This window comes from Tamandua tetradactyla, chromosome 3, assembly GCF_023851605.1.
Source record: "Tamandua tetradactyla isolate mTamTet1 chromosome 3, mTamTet1.pri, whole genome shotgun sequence".
Taxonomy (NCBI): Eukaryota; Metazoa; Chordata; class Mammalia; order Pilosa; family Myrmecophagidae; genus Tamandua; species Tamandua tetradactyla.
The window spans coordinates 75,755,027-75,775,429 of NC_135329.1; the positions used below are offsets into that span (position 1 = coordinate 75,755,027).

General features: G+C 35.2%; 1 protein-coding gene and 2 pseudogenes across 1 annotated transcript; 2 read left to right on the top strand and 1 right to left on the bottom strand.

Moving 5' to 3' along the window:
- Positions 1 to 9,333: 9,333 nt before the first annotated feature.
- LOC143675646 (olfactory receptor 5D13-like) lies at positions 9,334 to 10,326 on the top strand (annotated as a pseudogene).
- Positions 10,327 to 14,000: 3,674 nt separating this feature from the next.
- LOC143676160 (olfactory receptor 5D14) lies at positions 14,001 to 14,939 on the top strand. The gene has a single exon (XM_077151898.1). It carries the CDS (start codon positions 14,001 to 14,003, stop codon positions 14,937 to 14,939), a length of 939 nt encoding a protein of 312 aa, XP_077008013.1.
- Positions 14,940 to 19,919: 4,980 nt separating this feature from the next.
- On the bottom strand, positions 19,920 to 20,011 carry LOC143678544 (U6 spliceosomal RNA; annotated as a pseudogene).
- Positions 20,012 to 20,403: the final 392 nt, after the last annotated feature.

Below are 20,403 nucleotides of genomic sequence, written 5' to 3' on the forward strand. Positions count from 1 at the left end.
AAGTGTGAAGTTTTCATATATTTATGTGAATCAATTTAATCAAATTAAGAAATTGACTTCTAATTTTAATTCTCTAACCACTTTTTTTCTTTTTTGGTATGGGCAGGCTCCAGAAATCAAATCCAGGTCTCCTGCAGGGCAGGCAAGAATTCTGTCACTGAGCCACCACTGCACTGCCCCCTCTAACCACTTTTTAATCAGGTACTGGTGTTGAATTTTACCAGAAATTGCCCCTAAAATTATTTATGTGATCATGTGTTTACTTTTTTAATCTGCTAGTGGTTGGAGGTGTTACATTCATTGATTGCTAATTATTATAGTCATGAATCATTTATCTTAAGATGTAGGAAGATACTATTCAGAGGTTTCTTCTACACGGACCTCTGATTTTGCATTCCAGCATATTTTTCTATCTGCTAAAGGCATATGTATATGTATGTATGTATATATGGAAAGATAGATATACATATACAGATATATATCAACATTCTATATACACTTTATATATATGTATACATATATTGTCTACATCTATTTTGATGACTGTTTCTGTGTCTGTATCTATATATTTATATCATATACATCTATATCTATTTAAGTCCAGAAAAATAACTGCAGCTCTAGTAATTGGAATTAGCTTTGGTTTATGCAGACTGAATTTCAGAAAAATAGAAACTTACAAAATTTATTTAGTTACCATAGCATGGAAACCTAGGCATGCCACTTCATTTTGAGCATATAACCATCAGCAGACTTATCAAATATGTATGATGAAGATAAATAATTTTTATTTAATTGAAAAATTGGTGACCCCTAGATTATAATATTTTGTGATCTTCAACTGACAATAAATGTCCTCCATATTGTTCCCCAGTGTGGCAGTATTGTAATTTCCTTAGTGAGACCTTACACCTCTATGAAGCAAAGAAGATACTAAAGCTAAAGTATTAGTTTTTGCATTTATCTTTAGTTTCTTAGAATATCAACAAATGGTTGCAGTATTAGGAACTACAGGGGTTGATGCAACAATAAATTTATTTACTTCTGTAAGATCTTACACAAATTCAAATAGTGATTGACCATTCCTTTTTTTTATCTTAAATTAAGTTTACCTTCTTTTTTTACTGGAAGTATTATGGAGTGAGCATCTTTGTTTTACTTTTTTTTGTTTTACTAGTCCTTTTATAACTGGTTTTATTTCTTATCATTGAGTTCATAACAAATTAAGCTATTTTACACAGGCCCATGCTACCTTTTTGGTGAAATGTTTTTTGTTGTTGTTGTTCTATTATCTCGAATTAACCCAGTATCATTCTCTAGGGCCCCAAAAGATGCACCAGTTTCATTGTACTTTGAGTTCTTTTCCAGCTTGGTGTGATACTTTCACTCTCTTCTGTATTCCCTTTTTTTCCAGAAGGCCTGTAGTAACCATATCATATGCCTTTTTCTTCCCAGGAGCTCCTCAAAAACCTTGTGGAGAACAGAATATGGTAGCCTTTATGTTGTGCAACAAATCCCACTCCAAAGGTTTTGCAGGAAAATTAGAAACATTATAAAACCTATCCCACAGTCAGAGGACCCATATGGGAATTGTGAAGAAAAAGAAACATGTACATAGAAGCAATACTGACTTGAAATATGAACACCTTGTATTGATCTATCAGAAGATACAAAGTGAGAAATTCCTAAGTAAATTGCAGTGAAAGTAGCACTTAACATCATAAGTAATACCAGTATCAGCAGTTCCCAACTCTGAGTTTCCTTATATATATAAATTTTAGTCATTAGTTTTCTGGATTTTCTTTTTTCCCTGAGTCTCCTTGAGTGTCTTTCTATAAGCACTCTTCAAATGTTCTGTCTTCTGTCTTTTTGCAATAGCAAACAGTTTTCCCTTCTTCCTTTTTTCTCTTCATAATTGGTCAGGGTAGGGGTTATTACCTGTAGTAAAGAGTTTTAGTAGAATGATTTTACCTTTCTTCTTTTCCTTTTTGTTTTTCTCTAGACCATCCCAAAACAGAGGAGCTTCTGATAAGATATGAGTAATATTCTGTCTTTGCTCTCTTTCCACCATTTCCCTAACTTCAGTTTGAATAGTGGCAAAAGAGCCAAGACCAAGTTTGCTGAGTCTAGAGCATGATTTTGATCTTCCCTGATCCATGCTAGTGAGTTTTGAGAAAGTTTCACCAAACCACTGATGGATATCAATGAGGACTGACCCATCTTCTCAGTACCCTTCTACAACTTCTGTTAGTTCACCTTTTGTGGGTAAGCTTCAAGTATTACGGTCAACAACCCCTATCAATGGGCCTTTAGCATGACTTAGCACCTTCATTATTTGGAGTAGTGGAAAGTCAGCTTATTTCTGATTGGGTCATCCTCTAGTCCCTGACAAGTTTTCTCCATCAAATGAGCAGAGTATACTGAATGTTGAGTTCCCCACAACAACCAGTACACAACCACCTGTGGATCTGTAAACTGAAAAAAATGCTGCTGAATACTTCTGCAAAATTCTGTGGGTCTTCTTTTGGTACAGGATAAGAAGACTTTAGATGAGTGATATCAGCTAATTAGAAAAACACATGCATTCCTTTTGTGCCATTTGCTCCCTGAGTGGTCTGGGTAGTTTCTCAATGGCAACAGTTTTGCTGGTTACCAGAATTAAAAGTGGAATTAGTGTTAAATATGAAATGGAAATCCATAAATGAGGAGAAACCTCCCAAATCTGTTCTAGTTTGCTAGCTGCTGAAATGCAATATACCAGAAACAGAATAGCCTTTTTAAAAGAGGGGAATTTAATAAGTTGCTAGTTTATGGTTCTAAGGCCAAGAAAATGTCCCAATTAAGACAAGTGTATAGAAATGTCCAATCAAAGGTATCCATGGTCAAGATACCTTGGTTCAAGAAGGCTGATGAAGTTCAGGCTTTCTCTCTCAAGGAGAAGACACATAGCGGGTACAGTCAGGGCTTCTCTCTCAGCTGAAAGGGCACATGGCAAACATGACATCATCTGTTAGGTTTCTCTCCTGGCTTCCAGTTTTGTGAAGCTCCCCAGGAGGCATTTTCCTTCTTTATCTCCAAAGGTCACTGGCTCATGGACTCTCTGCTTCGTGGTGCTGCAGCATTCTTTGCTCTCTCCAAATCTCCTTTCTCCAAAATACTTCCCCTTTTACAGGACTCCAGAAACTCATCAAGACCCACCCACATGGGTAGAGACATATCATCACCTAATTCAGCTTAACAACCACTCTTGATTAAATCACATCTCCAGGGAGATGATTTTATTGCAATTTCAAACACCCAGCATTGAATAATATTCACCCAGCATTGAATATTATTCTGCCTTTATTTATGTATTTCCACTGGTAATTGGCTTATACTTGCAGAAAGTTTTCATTGTGCTTTATTTTATGGAGAGTTATAGACAGTTATAAATACCATGAAGAGTTAAAGGTATGGGGGATGGTCCATTTTCTGCTTCTAATTAGCAATGCAGGCTTGGAATACTCACAGTAGCTCCCATAATGCTAATATCCAGAAATGTATTTTCTTTTGGAAATCACATTCAATGTCAAAGCAGGTATTAGACTCTCATGCTAGTGTCATTTCTATGTCAAGAAACAAGTGAGTTAATGCATACAAAATTGCCTCCTAAATTACACTTTGGATTTGCAAATTATGTCAGATGCTGATTTTCATGAATTCATTTCACATTTCTTAAATATATACCTGGGCTCTGAGCTAGATACTTACAATGCAGAGCTGCACTATGTTAGATGGGGAAGTAAAAAGTGCAGTAAGGATATACCTAAAGAAAGTAATAAATCAAATCTTAAAATAATTACTATGATTGAAGTATGTCCTTACGTTGCTCTATTTCTACAGCATCTCTATGCATGGGGAGAAGGGTATCTGAATCACAGCAACTCCACATCATGACTTTGTGACCTGAGAAAATATGCTCTGATGTTTTGTTTACTTCATTTGTGAAACAGATGAATTATCTGGAAACACCATGTGAGTTTTCATGCATGTTAAATGAGCTACTATATAATTAGCAATTAAGAACTCAGAAACGTTAACTACCCCATACACCCATAGCCATATGCACTGAAAAGCAGACTGGTGAATGTGTGATCTACTGAGGGCAAAAGAATACATTGAGAAATTACTTATATATTTACACCATTGAGGTCAGAGATGATGGTGTCATGGCATAAGATGATGGTGGTTTTGGTGTTGGAGGTGGGTGGATTAAAGGAACCTATTCAGGGTGAATGTTAATGGTTTTAAAATAAATATTTTAATTTGGAACAATTTCAGATACACAAATTAATTTCAAATATAATGCAGTGATTTCCAACACACCCTTCCTCCAGTTAGCCACATATATCTTTCATCATCATCACACATGAAAATAGCAAAGAAACAGTGGTGCATTACTATTATCAAATACCAGACTTTATTAGGATTCCACCAATTCCACCAATTTTTCCATTAATTCTATTTCTGTTCCAGGATGCAATCCAGTGTACAACATTATATTTACTTACCATGTCTCCCCAGTCTCCTCTGGTCTGTGACAGATTCTCCCTCTTTTCTTGTTTTACATGATCTTGATAATCTTAAGAAGCACCAGCTACAATTCTTATAGAAAGTTCCTAAATCTGAATGATAATTTCATAAATTGATAATTTTCTGAGATTAAACTGAGGTTATGAGTTTTGGGGTAGAATACCACAGGATTAAAGTGCCATTCCCCTCACATCACACCAGCATGTAAGGAACACATGATGTTCAAATGACATCATGGTGATGTCACAATCACTGCTTGGTTATGGCAGTGCTTGCCAAGTTTCTCCTTTATAAATTTGTGGAATTTGAAATGTAATTGATAATAACAATTTCTGGATTGTTCCTAATTTTTTATTCTTTTCAAACTCTATAGTTCATATATACCTAAGTGAATATACATTTTTTCTATAATTCAATTTTGAAAAGAAGCTAATGAATTTGGTGATGTACTGATCCCTAAGGAATTAGAAGAAAATGCATCCACTGCAATGACACCAGAGAATATGTCAACAACCAATTCCTAAGTTGCATCCCATTGAGTACTACTCCAGTTATAATCCTGCACTGTCTTTATCTCCAAACTCATGGAGGCAGACATTAGTGACAGAGATTAGCAGAATTTAGACTGTTGATTCAGCTTTCCATTGTTTATTAGCACTTCCTGAAATTTCTCATGTCTTAGAAAATGTCATTTTGCTGATTCAATTGTTGAAATATACTATTTCTGTTATAAACATCAAAACTATTATCTTATAAGATCGTTGATGCCTGAGAAGAACAATGACTGGAATTCATCAATAATAAAGAGAAACTTTAATTAAATTAAACAAGAGCATTTGGCTTCAGGTCAATTCATTTCTCTTTTCATGTTTTTCAATTCAAGTAGAAAACTTGGAGTTCCAGCTCATGTATCTTAATCAGGAAATGAAATGTTACTTTTTAGGTTTGGATACATTTTAGTCTTCACTAGTATAACATGAAATTTTGTGGTGATGCAATTTTGTAGCATAAAAACTTGCAGCAATGGCACTATTACGGAACAGTAGAAGAAAGACACAGAAAATATATAAGGATGTTTGTTGAGTTTAAAACTCCAAGGTCTAGTGTCAGTTTGCATTGAAGTCTAATCCTAAACCATGGGTTTCAACAAATTCATTTTAAGTTATTAAAGTTAAATAAACAAGAATTTTCCTGTGTATTTTTTGTTATTGACAAATACAAATCCTTTTATTATTGTTATGAGTGTCAATGTACCACAGTGGTAGTAGCAATCCCCAAACTGCAGGAGGATGGCCTAATAAAAGTATGTCATTTGTTCAAAAGTTGAAGGGAAATTCATTGATAAAATAGTGAGAACAATCAGGAAAAATTCTCATTCTGAAGTTAAGAGAAATCTCATTTCCCTTGGATTCTGGAACAAGGTCATGCCGGGTATGATAGAGAATTATATGACCTTTGATAACCTTCCCCTAGTGTGTTACAAGTGAGGAGTCTGGCAAGGAGTCTGGTCAGGAGTACAGGGAAAGCATAAGTGGGTCTAACTGGGTGATATTTTTGTGCAGAGGAACACATGGGGTAGCCAACACACAATAGTTTTACAGAGTGAAACATCTTCAAGAAAATATGGATAGATTATTAAATTATATTGATATAAACCTGGAACATCAATGTGCCCATATTACAAGAAAACACAAATTAATTTCAGTGAAAGAAATCAGCGTTTTCCAAAGACAGTGATGATTATTTTAGATCAAGTGAAATAAAAGCAGAATGTGTACTCTGTATTTTTGTAGTCTGTATAGTAAAACACGTGCACATGTGTGTGTGCAAATATATACATAGAAAAGAAAAAAATAATATAACAAATGTTAACCTAACATAGCTGAATAGTTGCATATTTGCTCATTTTTTCATTTGTATTTGACTGTAGCTATCATGGTTTGTAAGTCCATTTTTATATTTCCAACAATTTTTTTTAAATAGTACACTTGATGAGGCATTGCCTCCACTGATTTAGAAGAAATTACATTCTTCCAAAATGACATATGGGAGAACATTTCATCTAATTTCTGAGTTTGTGATTTAAAAGAAATGGCTCAGTGAATATTCTCTAGGATCTAAATCCCTGAGATCATAGAGGTGTACATAAATCCTAATTTTTTTTCCCAGGAGGCAGGTTCTATTTCTTTCTCTCTCTCTCTCTCTCTCTCTCTCTCTCTCTCTCTCTCTCTCTCTCTCTCTCTCTCTCTCTCTCTCTCTCTCTCTCTCTCTCTCTCTCTATCTCTGTCTGTCTCTCTCAGTCTCTCTTTCTCTCTCTCTTTCTCCCCCATTCCTCTGTCCCCATTTTCTGAGATTCTCTTGGTATGAGTAAAGAGAAATATGCAACATGGACTCCTTGTATGCATATAAACATCTTGATATTATAAAAAGTGAGTCCTGAGCGGGAACCTTTGTGGAGACTTTTAATAACAGTTGCAGGATTTTCAGGTGAGATGACTTGTGGTAATTTTCTCTTGTATGGGAGAGACCGAGGTCCTGAAAACTCTGACACATTAATCTCATTCTGTAGTTCAAATGCCATACTAATTTTTATGATAATATGTCTATTTACCAAGGATCCTTGTTCTTAAGCTGGGCTCCTTCCTCCTTCAGTTGGTATCATTCTGATTTCTACTCTGAGAATATCCACCATGAACATAACATAGTGCAGACATTCTAAAAATTCTAAAACTAAAGTAATAAGATTTGAAAATAGTCTCAGAATCTCAGTATCTTGTAGAGAGAAGAGGAGAATAATATGGATAAAGTAATAGTTAACATGACATAAAATGTTGTTTCTCTGACAAATAATGTTTCTAGGTCTGCCAAAAATAGGGTAACTCTTGCTTGAGTAAAAAGTAAAGTTTTTTATAATATTGGTTTTAATCAAATGCTTTAAATATTTGAAGTATTCTAACTAGTAGACCCCTTAGACAGGATACTCTAGGTAAACAAAATGAAAAATGAAATAAACCAAAGCATAAACAAGCATTTTGTTGTTCATGGTAGACTAAGAATCTTGTCATGATTAAAGAAGGCTGAATGTGGGAAATAACTAAGTTAAAGCTTAAGGTAAAATCAAGCAGAGACAATTAGATTTGACAGATTAGGTAATAGGGAACAATTGAAGTCTTTGGAGCCATATATTGTAATAATAATTATACTATTTAAGGGATGAAGAAATCAATGGCCTCAGTGTAAGGCAGGAACATATCAGGGAGGTGATCTGTGTACTGGTAGCAGTTTAATATCTCTACCATGCCTACCCACCTGAGAGGAGAAAAGGAGAACTGTAGTGAGCCAGAGAGTGATGAGAAAGGAAAGGGGGAGAATCTGAAAAATGTATTGAAGAGCTGTAGTTAGTGAATTAAAATAAAGGCAGTCAAAGGAGACTAAGGAAAGAAAAGTGAGCCTCTCATTTGTCTCACATTGCTCCAACCTGCATTTGATGGCCAGATCTCTTTGTTCAGAGTCTTAGAGGCTTTATATTCATATAAGGATTTCCAACTCATGTTGAGTAGTCATAGAATTAAAAATTAAAAGGATTAGTAAACGTTTCTTATGCTTCACAATGTCAGACTTGGAACCAAGTATTTAACATTGTTGTCTAATCTAATCTAAGTTACAAGTTTACAGTTCTAAGCCTACAAAAATGTCTAAACTAAGGCATCTAGGAAAAAAAGATACCTTAACTCAAGGAAGGTTGATAGGTAAGAAACACCTCTGTCAGGTGGGAAATCACTTAGCTTGCATCTGTGAGACCTTCACTTGTGGGATCCATGACTTTCCATCTCTGTTCCTCACTTTGCTTCTCTGGGACTGGATATCATCTCCTGGCTGGCCTTGGCTCTCTCCACATCTGGCTTGCTTAATATCTCATAGCAATGTCAGCTGGGTTCTAAGCATCTCCAAACATGTATGTCTCTTTTTTCCAAAGGTCAGCCCTTGTGTAAACTCTGTTCTGAAGTTTCTGTCACCTCTGCTTTTCTGAGATTTCTCCAAACTGTTTCCCCTTTTGAAGTCTCTAGTAAACCAATCAAGATCCACCTGGAATGGGTGGTGTCACATCTCCATTGACTCAAAAGGTCACACTCGGGCAGGACACGGTGGCTCAACAGGCAAGAATGCTCGCTTGGCATGCCAGAGGACCCAGGTTCAATTCCCGGTGCCTGTCCATGTTTAAAAAAAAGGTCACACTCACATTTGGGTGTGTCACATCTCCGTGGAGATAATCTGATCAAAACTATCCAACCTGTGGTATTGAATCAAGATTAAAAGAAATGGCTGCCCTTGCAAGATTGGAAATGGATTAAAACATGGCTTTTCTGGAGACATAAAACTTTCAAATCAGCAGAAGCACTTAATTTACATTCATTTTTATATTAATGCTCTTAAAAAGCATTAACCTTCAGAATGATGGAACTGTGAAAACCATGTTTTATACACTTTACCTAGGATAATCTTCTTAGTTCTACATCCAGCACACCACTCACTAACTATGCAACCTCAGACAAGTTTCTTAACTTATAAATGCCTCAGTTTCCCTATGCAAAAAATGAACTTTTTTTATACTTAATGTTTTTCAAGATCTAATTTAATTAATATATTTAAACTTTGGAGCATAATGTCTGACACATGGTAAATGTTTTATATGAGTATATGAGTATCATTAATACTTTAATTTTTTAATGCCATTATATTAGATACTCTCCAAAAACAATCATGATGCTAGTTCAAGGAAATCAGAGTGCTGAAGTCATATTCATCCTCTTGGGCTTCTCAGAGTATCCCAACCTCTGGGTGCCCTTCTTTCTGTCTGACCATCTGTGTATAGTCAGTGTGGTAGGAAATTTGGGCATAATCATGATTAACAAGAGCCATCCAAAACTTCACATCTCCACATATTTTTCCACAGTCAGTTGTCCTTTGTGGATTTCTGTTGTTCCAGTATGGTTGCACCCAACTCTTGGAGAACTTAATTGTGGAAGACAGAATCATCTGCTTCACTGGATGTATCATGCTGTTCTTCTTGGCTTGTATATTTGCAGTGACAGAAACATTTGTGTTTGCCTATGGCAGATTTGTGGCTATTTGCAACCCTCTGTTCTACACAGTCATCATGTACCCAAAGTTCTGTGTATCCTTAGTGGCTAGACTCTACACAAAAAATAAAAGGCAAAAATCTTTCTCCACCTGTGCCTCCCACCTCACAGCCATCACCATTTTCCATGGGACTGTACACATGGGACATAGTCTCTTACCTAACACTGGCTTATTTTCTCCTAGAATTATCTTTCTATGTGTCTAACATCATAAACAGTTATGCAGTTGTCTCTGTCTTCTGTCTGAATGGCATATCAGCCAAAAGCTTTGTACTGTTACTTCCATATTCACTGAAGTGAGTAGTTTTGGCATCATCCCCACTTCTTATAATTTCATTTTTGTCACTGTCAAAAGAATGCCTTTTGTTGGTGGGTGACAAAAATCTTTCTTCAACTGTGCCTCCCACCTGACAGCCATGACCATTTCCCACAAGACTGTCCTGCTTCTCTACTGTGTCCCCAATTCCAAATGCTCAGGGCTCATTGTCAAGGTAGGTTCTGTGTTTTATGCAGTGGTGATCCCATGCTGAACCCTTTGATCTACAGCCTCAGTAACAAAGATGTAAAGGAGAATGTCAGAAAGTTAATGAGACAACCAACAAATGCTTGTTGAAAATTTGTTCATTTCTAAAGGAATCTAATGATTATACAATATTTTCAATACAGATGATGATTCAATTTATTTTATTAGTTTTATCTGGCCAAATTTTAAGTGTTTTGTAACAGACCATGTATATGATCATTTAATTTCTATTAACTTCAATGTTTAATGAAAGAGCATTGAATCATATATGAAATAGCTCAAGGGTAGTGGATTGAACAATGTCTCCAGAAAATACCTTGTCCATTATAATGTCAGATTGTGAACTTTTTATGAAATTGGACCTTTGCAGATGTAATTAAGGTAAGGATCCAGATGAAATCATGGGGAATCATTGTGTTAGTTGGAAAAGGATATACAGAAACACAAGGGAAGAGGGTCTTGTGGAGATGCAGGCAGAGATGAGAGTTAGGCTGCCACAAGCCAATAAACACCAAGAGCAAGTAGGAGGTGGAATAGGCAAAGGAGGCTCCCTCACCCTAGAGCATATGGAGAGAGTGCAGCCCTGCTGGTAACTTTATTTCAGACTTTGGAAACAGAACTGTGAAAGAATAACATTCTGTTGTTTTGTCACCAAGTGTGTGATAATTTGTTGTGACTACCCTAGGAAACTAATACAGGAAGTAAATTTTGGACCAGAAAATCCTAATTTCTCTCATATTGACATTGATGTTTTACATATTCTTCTATCCCATTTAAGCAATGAGAATGTTGCAACTATTTCTGGACTCTCAGATTTATTCCTTTTATCTATCTGTCTATCCATATCTCAGTTCCACTTGATTTTGAATATTGATTTCTGATTTCAAAGGCCACTCTGTCTCATTAGTGCTAGCTGGTGACTGGAGAGATATTTCTTAAAATGTCTGGAAAAGAAAAGAAAAATTGTCCTAGTCTTTCCAGATGACTTTCATGTGTGTTGACCCATACTGTGAACACTCAGCCTGGCTTGTGCTGGACTTGAACAACAGCTCAAGTATGAGGGATCAGAGCCTTCTCAGGTCTTTCCTGACATGCATCTAGACTTGTGCATGCACATGGCCTTCTATATTCTTAGAAACACATCTGAGCTTTTCAAAGCATTTCATGGCCCAGGTTTTTCCCACATTTTTTGTTGTTGTTGGTGGTGATTTTGGTGGTCTATTGTTTCTCCCAGCTGTGATCCATTTCCACAAGCAGCAGTGACTAATACATTTGCCTTTAAAATTTTCATTCAATTTATTGCCAACTCAGCACTGCAGAAGTCCTGGGATACATGACATCTGAGTAAGCTCTTTGAACCAGCCTCCAGGGAGCCACCAGACAGATCAGGACAAATAACCACCATCCTTTGAGAATAAGGTCTATTCTGCTATCTTCTGTACCATTGTCCATACCAGAACATGGGATTTTCTCTTCAAGGCCAAGTTGAGCTATAGAGTGGGAAATAAGAACAGGGCAAGGCAAAATAGCACAAGGTTCTCTATTCTTACTAAGTCAACTATTTGTTCTTAACAAAGCACTCCTCTCCTTACTACAAGTTTTTGTTAGCTTTCAGAGTTCTAAAGAAAGTTGGCTCTAACAGTTTTTGCCAGTTTACTCCTTGCTTTTGTGGGAGGTATGGAATTTCCAAGTTCCCTGATTGCAATTTTTGCTGACATTTCTCTTTAAGAAAGAACAGTGCAAAAATAAGAAAAAAATTCAAGAATAAGCAACAGTTATTTTAGGAAGGCAAAGAAGATAGAAAAGACAAATTATAGGAATCTCTGAGGAAGAAAACTAAAGCAAGACATTAAGAAAACGAATGCTTCAGGGGATGTAGTACCCACAAAAAGAACTGAGGCTTCAGGTCTGCGGCCTTACACCAATAGCTTGACTAACTCAACTGAGAGACCCTTATCTGAAGTGCAACAAAAAGGGAGCTTGGACCACACAGCCCATTGATAGCAGCCATCTGAAGTGCATAGTTAGAGGGACGAGAGAGAAAGTAGATATATGGAAAGGCAAATGTAAAATAATGACCAATACTAGGCATAATACCTTTTCAAAAATTTCTTAAATTTATGGATGAATTAACAAAATTTATTGCTCTATTCTTCAAATTTTCTAGAACCCATCTAAATATACAGATATTAATTACTGCGTATCACCATCTAGGTAAAACTAAGTGATTATTCTGAACTTTACTTCTTAAAGCAATAGATTAGCAGAGATTCTAACATTTTAGTGATCATAATTGACATCAAAATTCCTTCTCTAATCTACATGTTATTGGGTCCTATTCTAGCACTAGTGATTTAGGAAATCATATTTGGACCTGGGAATCTTCATAACCCAAAAATCCAGTCAATTCTGGTATAGATGATGTAGGGATTCCCCTCTGAATAATTCTGTTTTAGCTTGGCTTTATTAATTCCAGAGGGCATTTTAATGATGTACAATTAAAGCCTGGTAGTCAATTTCACTTTTCAAATTTTATGTGTAACTACAAGGAAGTTCTAGTCATTAAAGAGGGTAAAATATACCCAGCATTTTCCTTAATTACTTGGTTTGAGGCTTGTGAAGAATGAATTGCTAGTGATTCTCCAAGGTCTGAGTCCCAAAGGCTGTAGATTTAAGTATAAGATCCCTGATGCCTCAGTTATACTCACCTTACAGAGAAACAGGAGGTGGTAGCCTGTTTCTCTGTATAGGTAAGTTGCTTCAGATTTTCTTTGAAACAGTGAATGTATGATTTTCCTGATACAGTAACTGGGGTCTTTAATTTTTCTTTCTGTGTTGTAACTAGCTGAAACTGGACCTAATCACATTAAATAAGAAGTTGATACTCTAGAAATAATTGGTTTTATTATCTGCTAACAATCATTTCAGAAAGTATAGAATAAACTTTTCACCTAGGAAAGGATATTTATCATATCCTATTCATAACATCTTCAGTGGGTGTGTATAAACTTTCATAAGAATTGGCTCAGTGTGCTACAATACATATAAAAGACAAGCTTGTGGCTAGTATTGTTAGAATTTTGTCTGGTAAGCTTGGCATCCTATATATATATATATATAGAGAGAGAGAGAGAATCCACTACCTTCCTTAGTTAGCATCAACTCCTCAGCAACTGATATATTTAAAGAGAGAAGTAACCTCTGTGGAAATGAAAAGGTATTGGGCTTGCTAAATTTTCTTCCTTTGTTCTATCATCTTATCTTATTCTTTAAAAAAGGCATATTCTCTTAAGGATTTTATTTGATCTAAGTACATATGGGAAACACAGTTGCAGTATATATTTTTTTCCTTGAGCAATTGTTTCATATTTCTTCAAATAATCCTTTACTAGCTTATGTATTTAAGGACAAACATTTGCTCTGTGTAATATATGCAAATGTTATGCTGCTAGCTAACAGATATAAGGTGAAAGATACAATATTTAAAAATGTTTCCCCTATACACCACAACCAAGTTTTCTTTTTTCATGAAAACACAAAGTGCAATGGAAATTCAAATTTGTTTTAGAGATTCAGTTTGGTTTCGAATATGTACAAAAAATTGTCTGGAATGAGGCCTGGTCTTCAGGAAGGAAACTCACTCCAATAGTTCCTCTTTTTCTTTTTCTTTATAGAAAGTCATTATGTATTTACTTTTCACTCCCATAAATCTCTTTGGCAGGAACAACTCTGTCTCATCCTCTTCCAATAAAGCAATTGTGGTGATGGTTGAAAGAAATCAGAGTGTGGAAGCCACCTTTTCCCTCTTAGGGTTCACAGATTTCCCAGAGCTTCAGATTCCTCTCTTCCTGGTATTTCTGTCTATGTATATTATAACTGTGTTAGGAAATCTTGGGATGATAGTAATCATAAAGGTTAACCCCAAATTTCATACCCCTATGTATTTTTTCCTCGGTCACCTTTCTTTTGTTGATTTTTGTTACTCTTCCATTGTCACTCCCAAGCTGCTTGAGAACTTGGTCCTGGCAGATAAAACCATCTTCTACTCCAGTTGCATGCTGCAGTTTTTCCTGTCCTGTACTGCTGTGGTGACGGAGTCCTTCCTGCTGGCTGTGATGGCATATGACCGCTTTGTGGCCATCTGTAACCCTCTGTTTTACACAGTGGCCATGTCACAGAGGCTGTGTGCCATGCTGGTAGCTGGGTCCTATCTCTGGGGTATGTTTGGCCCCTTGGTGCTCCTTTGCTATGCTCTCCATCTAAACTATTATGGTCACAATGTTGTCAACCACTTTTTTTGTGAATATACTGCTCTCATTGCTGTCTCGAGGTCTGATACACATGTTCCTCATTTGCTGCTCTTTGGCTTTGCCACCTTCAATGAGGTGAGCACTCTACTGATCATCCTCACTTCATACATTTTTATTCTTGTGACTGTACTGAAAATCCGTTCTGCCAGTGGGCGTCACAAAGCCTTCTCCACCTGTGCCTCCCACCTGACCGCCATCACCATCTTCCATGGAACCATTCTTTCCCTCTACTGTGTGCCCAACTCCAAGAACTCCAGGCAAACAGTCAAAGTGGCCTCTGTATTTTACACAGTGGTCAATCCCATGCTGAATCCCCTGATCTACAGCCTGAGGAACAAAGATGTGAAGGAGGTCTTCCAAAAGTTAGTGGAATCAAAAGAACTATTTCACTGAACCAGCCTCAGAAGTTGTTCTTCGTCCCAATGAGCCAGAGACTACATTACTTTGTGAGATGTATTAAACAGAAGACTGTGATTTTAATAGGTTGTGAACTGATAAGTTCAAATTATGTGATGATGCCAGAAGTTTAATTCTGTGATACAGCCCATAGGACTTTGATCCATAAAGCATTTATTTCTTCAAATTCTTTAAAAGCAAACAAATACAAATACCATAAAAGAAAACAGCTGATAAAAGTAGATATTCTTATAAATAAATAATAATAACTTATATTTCCTCAATGCTTTCTTCATGGCAGGCACTGAGATAACTTCTAACAAGTGTTATCACATTTAAGGCCCAAAGTGGTATATGAAGCCAGGTAATATTAATATCCTGTTTTACATAGGAGGAATCAGAACCTAGGAAATTAAATACATTGCCTACTGTTTTACAGCTAGTAAGTGACAGAACTAGGTCTCAGAGAAGGATTCATTCTAAGATTTTATTTCTTAATGCAATTTAACCACAAGTCTGGGGTATAAATAAGCACCTTTGATTCTACATGATATAATGAATGATCACTTGTGCATGAAGAGATTTTGAAAGAAGGGTGATTGAATTCAGAAAGAATGTTTTGAGGTCCACCTTCCAGAAAGAGAAGTGCATGTCCCAGGACTAGAAGCTAAGCAAAAATTAAGTTCAGTTGACTGTGGAAAGGATCTTGAATTCAGGATAGAAAGTGAAAATTACCATACAGTAAAATATCACAGTGATTCCATGAAAAGGCTATTTAGTTAACACGGCTGGAAATAGGGAAGTGTGCCATGTGTGGTAGAGAAGTGAATCTAATTTGTATTGCGATAATGGCAGGACCTTTCTTTCCTATCCGTTGCTCATGAGACTCTGGTGCTTACTTTTATTCTTCTCTGATTTTGCCAATACTAGTAGCAGTAAGAATTTTATGTGTCAGGCACCATACTACATGGTTTATAAGCATTTTCTATTATTTGATTCCCACAAAAAATGAATTTGTATTTGTAAATGGAAATCCTGAAGTTTAAAATGTTGCCCCAGGCTTCATTACTTAGACAATCTAAATCTAAATTCAAACCCTGGTCTATCTGACATGAAGGTGGGCATGTCTAATTACTAGGGTCTGTGGACTTGGCTGTTACAATGAATTTTTATTTCCTAACTTCTGGATAGGGAAAGTAATGATTCATATGCTTTTTGTAAAAATGGAGTATAATAATCAATATAAAAATTCTCATGACAATTCTTAGCAGGTATAGTTTACTTCCTGAAGTAGGTAACACTTTGCCAATACACAACAGGTACCCAGCTAATATTTGCAGAATTAAATCAGCGATATCACCATTTCCCTGAAGAGCCTGTTTTAATCATCTGTTGAGAGGTATATGTATTAATTAATCTCCATTCAGGATTTTAGCTGTAAAGTGACTGAATCTATGACAGAATGAGAACGTCTCCGTGATTTTTTCAGAATTTCTGAGCAACAGATGTGTACTCTTATTTGATGTATCCAAACATTAGCCCATAAATTGGTATAGGACAATACAGAGCATTCACTATCTGTAGTAGAATTTTATAAATGATGTTGCTGCTTTTCATGATATTAAATATTAAGGAATGGCACACACTTTGACATAGTGCTTTTCATTTTCTGGTGTTGAAATATTTGTTCTTGAGTAAAGTCATTAATCAGTAGAAGACAGTTGTATTTATTTTTGCATGAGTATATTTAATTAATCAATTAATTAATTAAAGTCACATTTTAGTATTCTTACCTGGTTAAAAAAAAGTTAGGAGAAGTTTGTTGTGAGCCAAAAGTTATTCTGATAATGAAATGGATTATATTCCAACAGCTAGGCATGAGTCTTCTAATAACCCTGTATCAAGATGTCAAAATTTTTGTAGGTAATACAACGTCTTGTCTTCTTGTTCTTAGTGTCTTCACACAATTCTGCTTCATTTGAGGATTCTTTTAAATCAATCTATTTAAACTGTCATCACAGAGTCAATAAATCCTATGACTGAGGGTGTTGGTTTCTCACTTAATTGAGTGTGTGGAACAGAGTTACTTAGAGGATGCTTTTGGCTCACCATAGGAAAGGGCTTTCTGATTTATTAATGCATATGATAATGAGTGACTCCCTTTTAAAGTTATTTGATTCACTTGTCATTGGTGATTTTCAAACTCTGTAAGAGACAGTGTGTCTCTGTTGGGACATATAGATGGATGCGCTGAGTGATAAAAAGTGGAATAGTTTTTTGACACCTTCATTCCTTACCATCCTCAGGTTCTGTGAATTCTATGAAAAGGTTTCCTAGCACTTGAGACAGTAATTTCATTTGTTCAGGAGCACACAGGACAGTCATGGTTATACTTGTTCTGCAGATGATAGCATACAGGTTTAAGGAAACTGTAATTTCCACAAGTTCATTTAACTACAAATGATTGAGTTAAGGTAGGAACTTAAACCTTTGAGTCTAAATGGAGTGCCTTTTCACTGTACTATTTCTGAGGCTGTCAGTCTGAGAAGTCAAAAAAAGTAATACTGCACTTCAGAAAAAATGACTAATGGGCACATTTCAATACCTAGAATATGACTGCATAGTACTGACTCCAAAATGTGTACTCTCAGTGTTACTGGGCATTAAAAATCTCCTCAAGTTTTCTGTTCTCTAATTCATAGCTATAAGTTCCAGCATAAATGCAATAAATCATTAGGTGGTAATATTGAGGAATCATACTTCAAAATGTTTAAACAAAATTTTGCATGAAAGAATAAGTAAACACAAAATCTAGGGGGAAAACCCTAGAAGTTAAAGCAAATTAGAGGAGAAAAGCTAAATCTTACAAAATGTGAAATAAATGATAAAGTTCTTAACATTAAAACAGTGTCATATTGGGAAAAATAGATAATCATATGAAACAAGATAAAATTGCATCTGTTCTTTATTCCACATATAAAATAAGAGTTCTAGAAAATGGAAGTTAAAATTTAGATTGTCAATGTACCAAAACTTCATGGAGAAACAACAGAAAAGAAATTAAAATGACAAATGAATAACTATGAAGAAATCATTATGTATTACACAAAGTGAAAAGTAAACAATTGGGTGCAAGGGTGGTTCAGTAGTTAGAATGACCACCTTTCATGCAGGAGACCCAGGTTTGATTCCTGGACCATGCACCCCCACAAAAAAGTAAACAATTAACATTCCTATAGAAAAATAGACATTTGATTAAACAGTCCCATAAAAAGGATACAAATTAACCCTTAAATATATGAAAAGTTTTTAAACTCATTTATAGTAAAAAAAAAAACCAAATGAAAACTTCCCTGAAATATTATTTCTCACTGTAACAAATTGATAGAAATACAGAAATTTAATGACTTATCCTGCAAACAAAGCTGTGAGGGAAAAGATATTTTTATTCATTAAGAGTAAGATTGTAAAAAATACAGTCCCTACAAAAAGTGACTTTAAACACTTAGAAACATATAAACACACGTACCCCCTTTTTTAGCAATCACAGATCTAAGAATCTATTCTAAAGAAAGAGTCACAAAAATATGGAATAACATATTAGCAAGAATTATTTATAAAAACAAGATAGATAAATTTAATATGAAAATTGTTGAATAATCTATGGGTCGCAATAAAGCACTATATAACTTCAATAAAAGAAAGAGGATGATTTCATATAATGTTCCATGATCTATTCTTAAGAGAAAAAAGTCAAGTGGCAGAAAACTGTTTAAGATATACCAAATTTCACAAAATAAGTAAAAAAAAAAATAAAATGGGAATGTAAGGATGACAACTTGTAAAATAGTTTTGAATTTAGGAAAAGGTAACATTTTACACCATGAAAAAATAGATTTATTTTTAAAAGTTAAGAAAAACAATCTCTATCAACTGAAAACAAATAGAAACAAAAGATGTATAATGTTGTAAATATGCCTACATAGTGTAAAGCATTTCTTTAAAAGACATTTATACAGTATGACTGTTCCTCACTCTTAAATAATGATTATTTTAGTATAAAGTTGATAAATAATGATATAAATGAAATTGAAACCAATTTTGTCCACATAAGAGAAGAGTTACAGGTGCAATATTAAAGAAAGTATGTTTGTAGTGGCTTAGAGTCATGTGCCCCAGAAAAACATGTTCCTAATCAGAACCCGTTACATTGGTTGTGAACCCATTATAAGTAGTATCTTTTGGTGAAGTTATTTCATTTAAGGCATGGCCCAACTCAATCAGGATGGGCTTTAATCCACTTTCTGGAGGCCTTACAAAGAAGGCCACAGAGAGAGAGAAGCCATGGAAGAATTAAGAAGCTGGAAGTCATGGGAACCCAATATATTTGTAAAACATGCTTCCTCAGTTCATAGTGTATGTGCTTAAATTGCAAATCACTGTGGGTTTGCCTGATCTCCCTACTTAAATTGACACCTATATTTAATCTCTTTGGCATTCCTCAGTACTGGAAAATAATTACATATTAGTTTTAGGTATTTTTTGTTCAACTTGATGATGGAAGGAACATTCCCTCTCTTTCTCCCCAATACCTAAGATAGTGCCTGACTCATGGTAAACTTATCACAAATATTTGATTAATGCTGGATGAGTCCTCATTATGGACTCAGCCTCCTTTCCTTGGTTCCCATACCAGAAACAAAGTGCATGAAGTAGAGACTGTTTTAATACTGATTAATGCTTGCATATTCTTTAGTCTATGTTCAATGGGGATGACCATTACCACAAAGGGATTATATATCTTTTGAGAAAAATTTGAATGTGATTCATTTCTGTATTTGTCTGATATAAATAGCCTATCTTTGCATGTAATGGGTATGCAAAATACTTGCTGAATAAATGTACTTGATAAAACTTTTTTTGCACAAATGGATATTTAAAACAGTTTTATTCTGGTGCTATATAACAAACTAAAATAAAAATATGGGATGTTTCATGAATTCTTGTGTCATCTTTGTGTTGGGGCCATGCTAATCCAGTTTTAATATATATGCTGCCAAAACAAGCACCATATTGAAACTTTAGTAAGATTATTTCTTGCCAAACTTTTGATAAAGGAGAATGTTTGAGATATTGGTCTCCATTTGTCTTAATTTGTATGTAATTTGATTTTGGAAATTTAATATTTGTATTTTAATTAACCTAACTAGAGAGATAAAAATCAAGAAGAATGAACATTTGGTTTTGCTTTGTTTTGACTGACAGTTTCAATAATCACATCTAAAACCAACTTGATTTTTCCTTGTTCTTTGAATTACCCCCTGTCTACAACTTAAATCCCCAGGTTTTTGGTAGTTTCTCAGGTCCATGGAAGATCTTATTTATCTTGCAGGAAATATTCTTGATAAATTGACTTGATGCTAATTATTGCCTAGGGACTTGAAATAGATTAGTAAGCAAA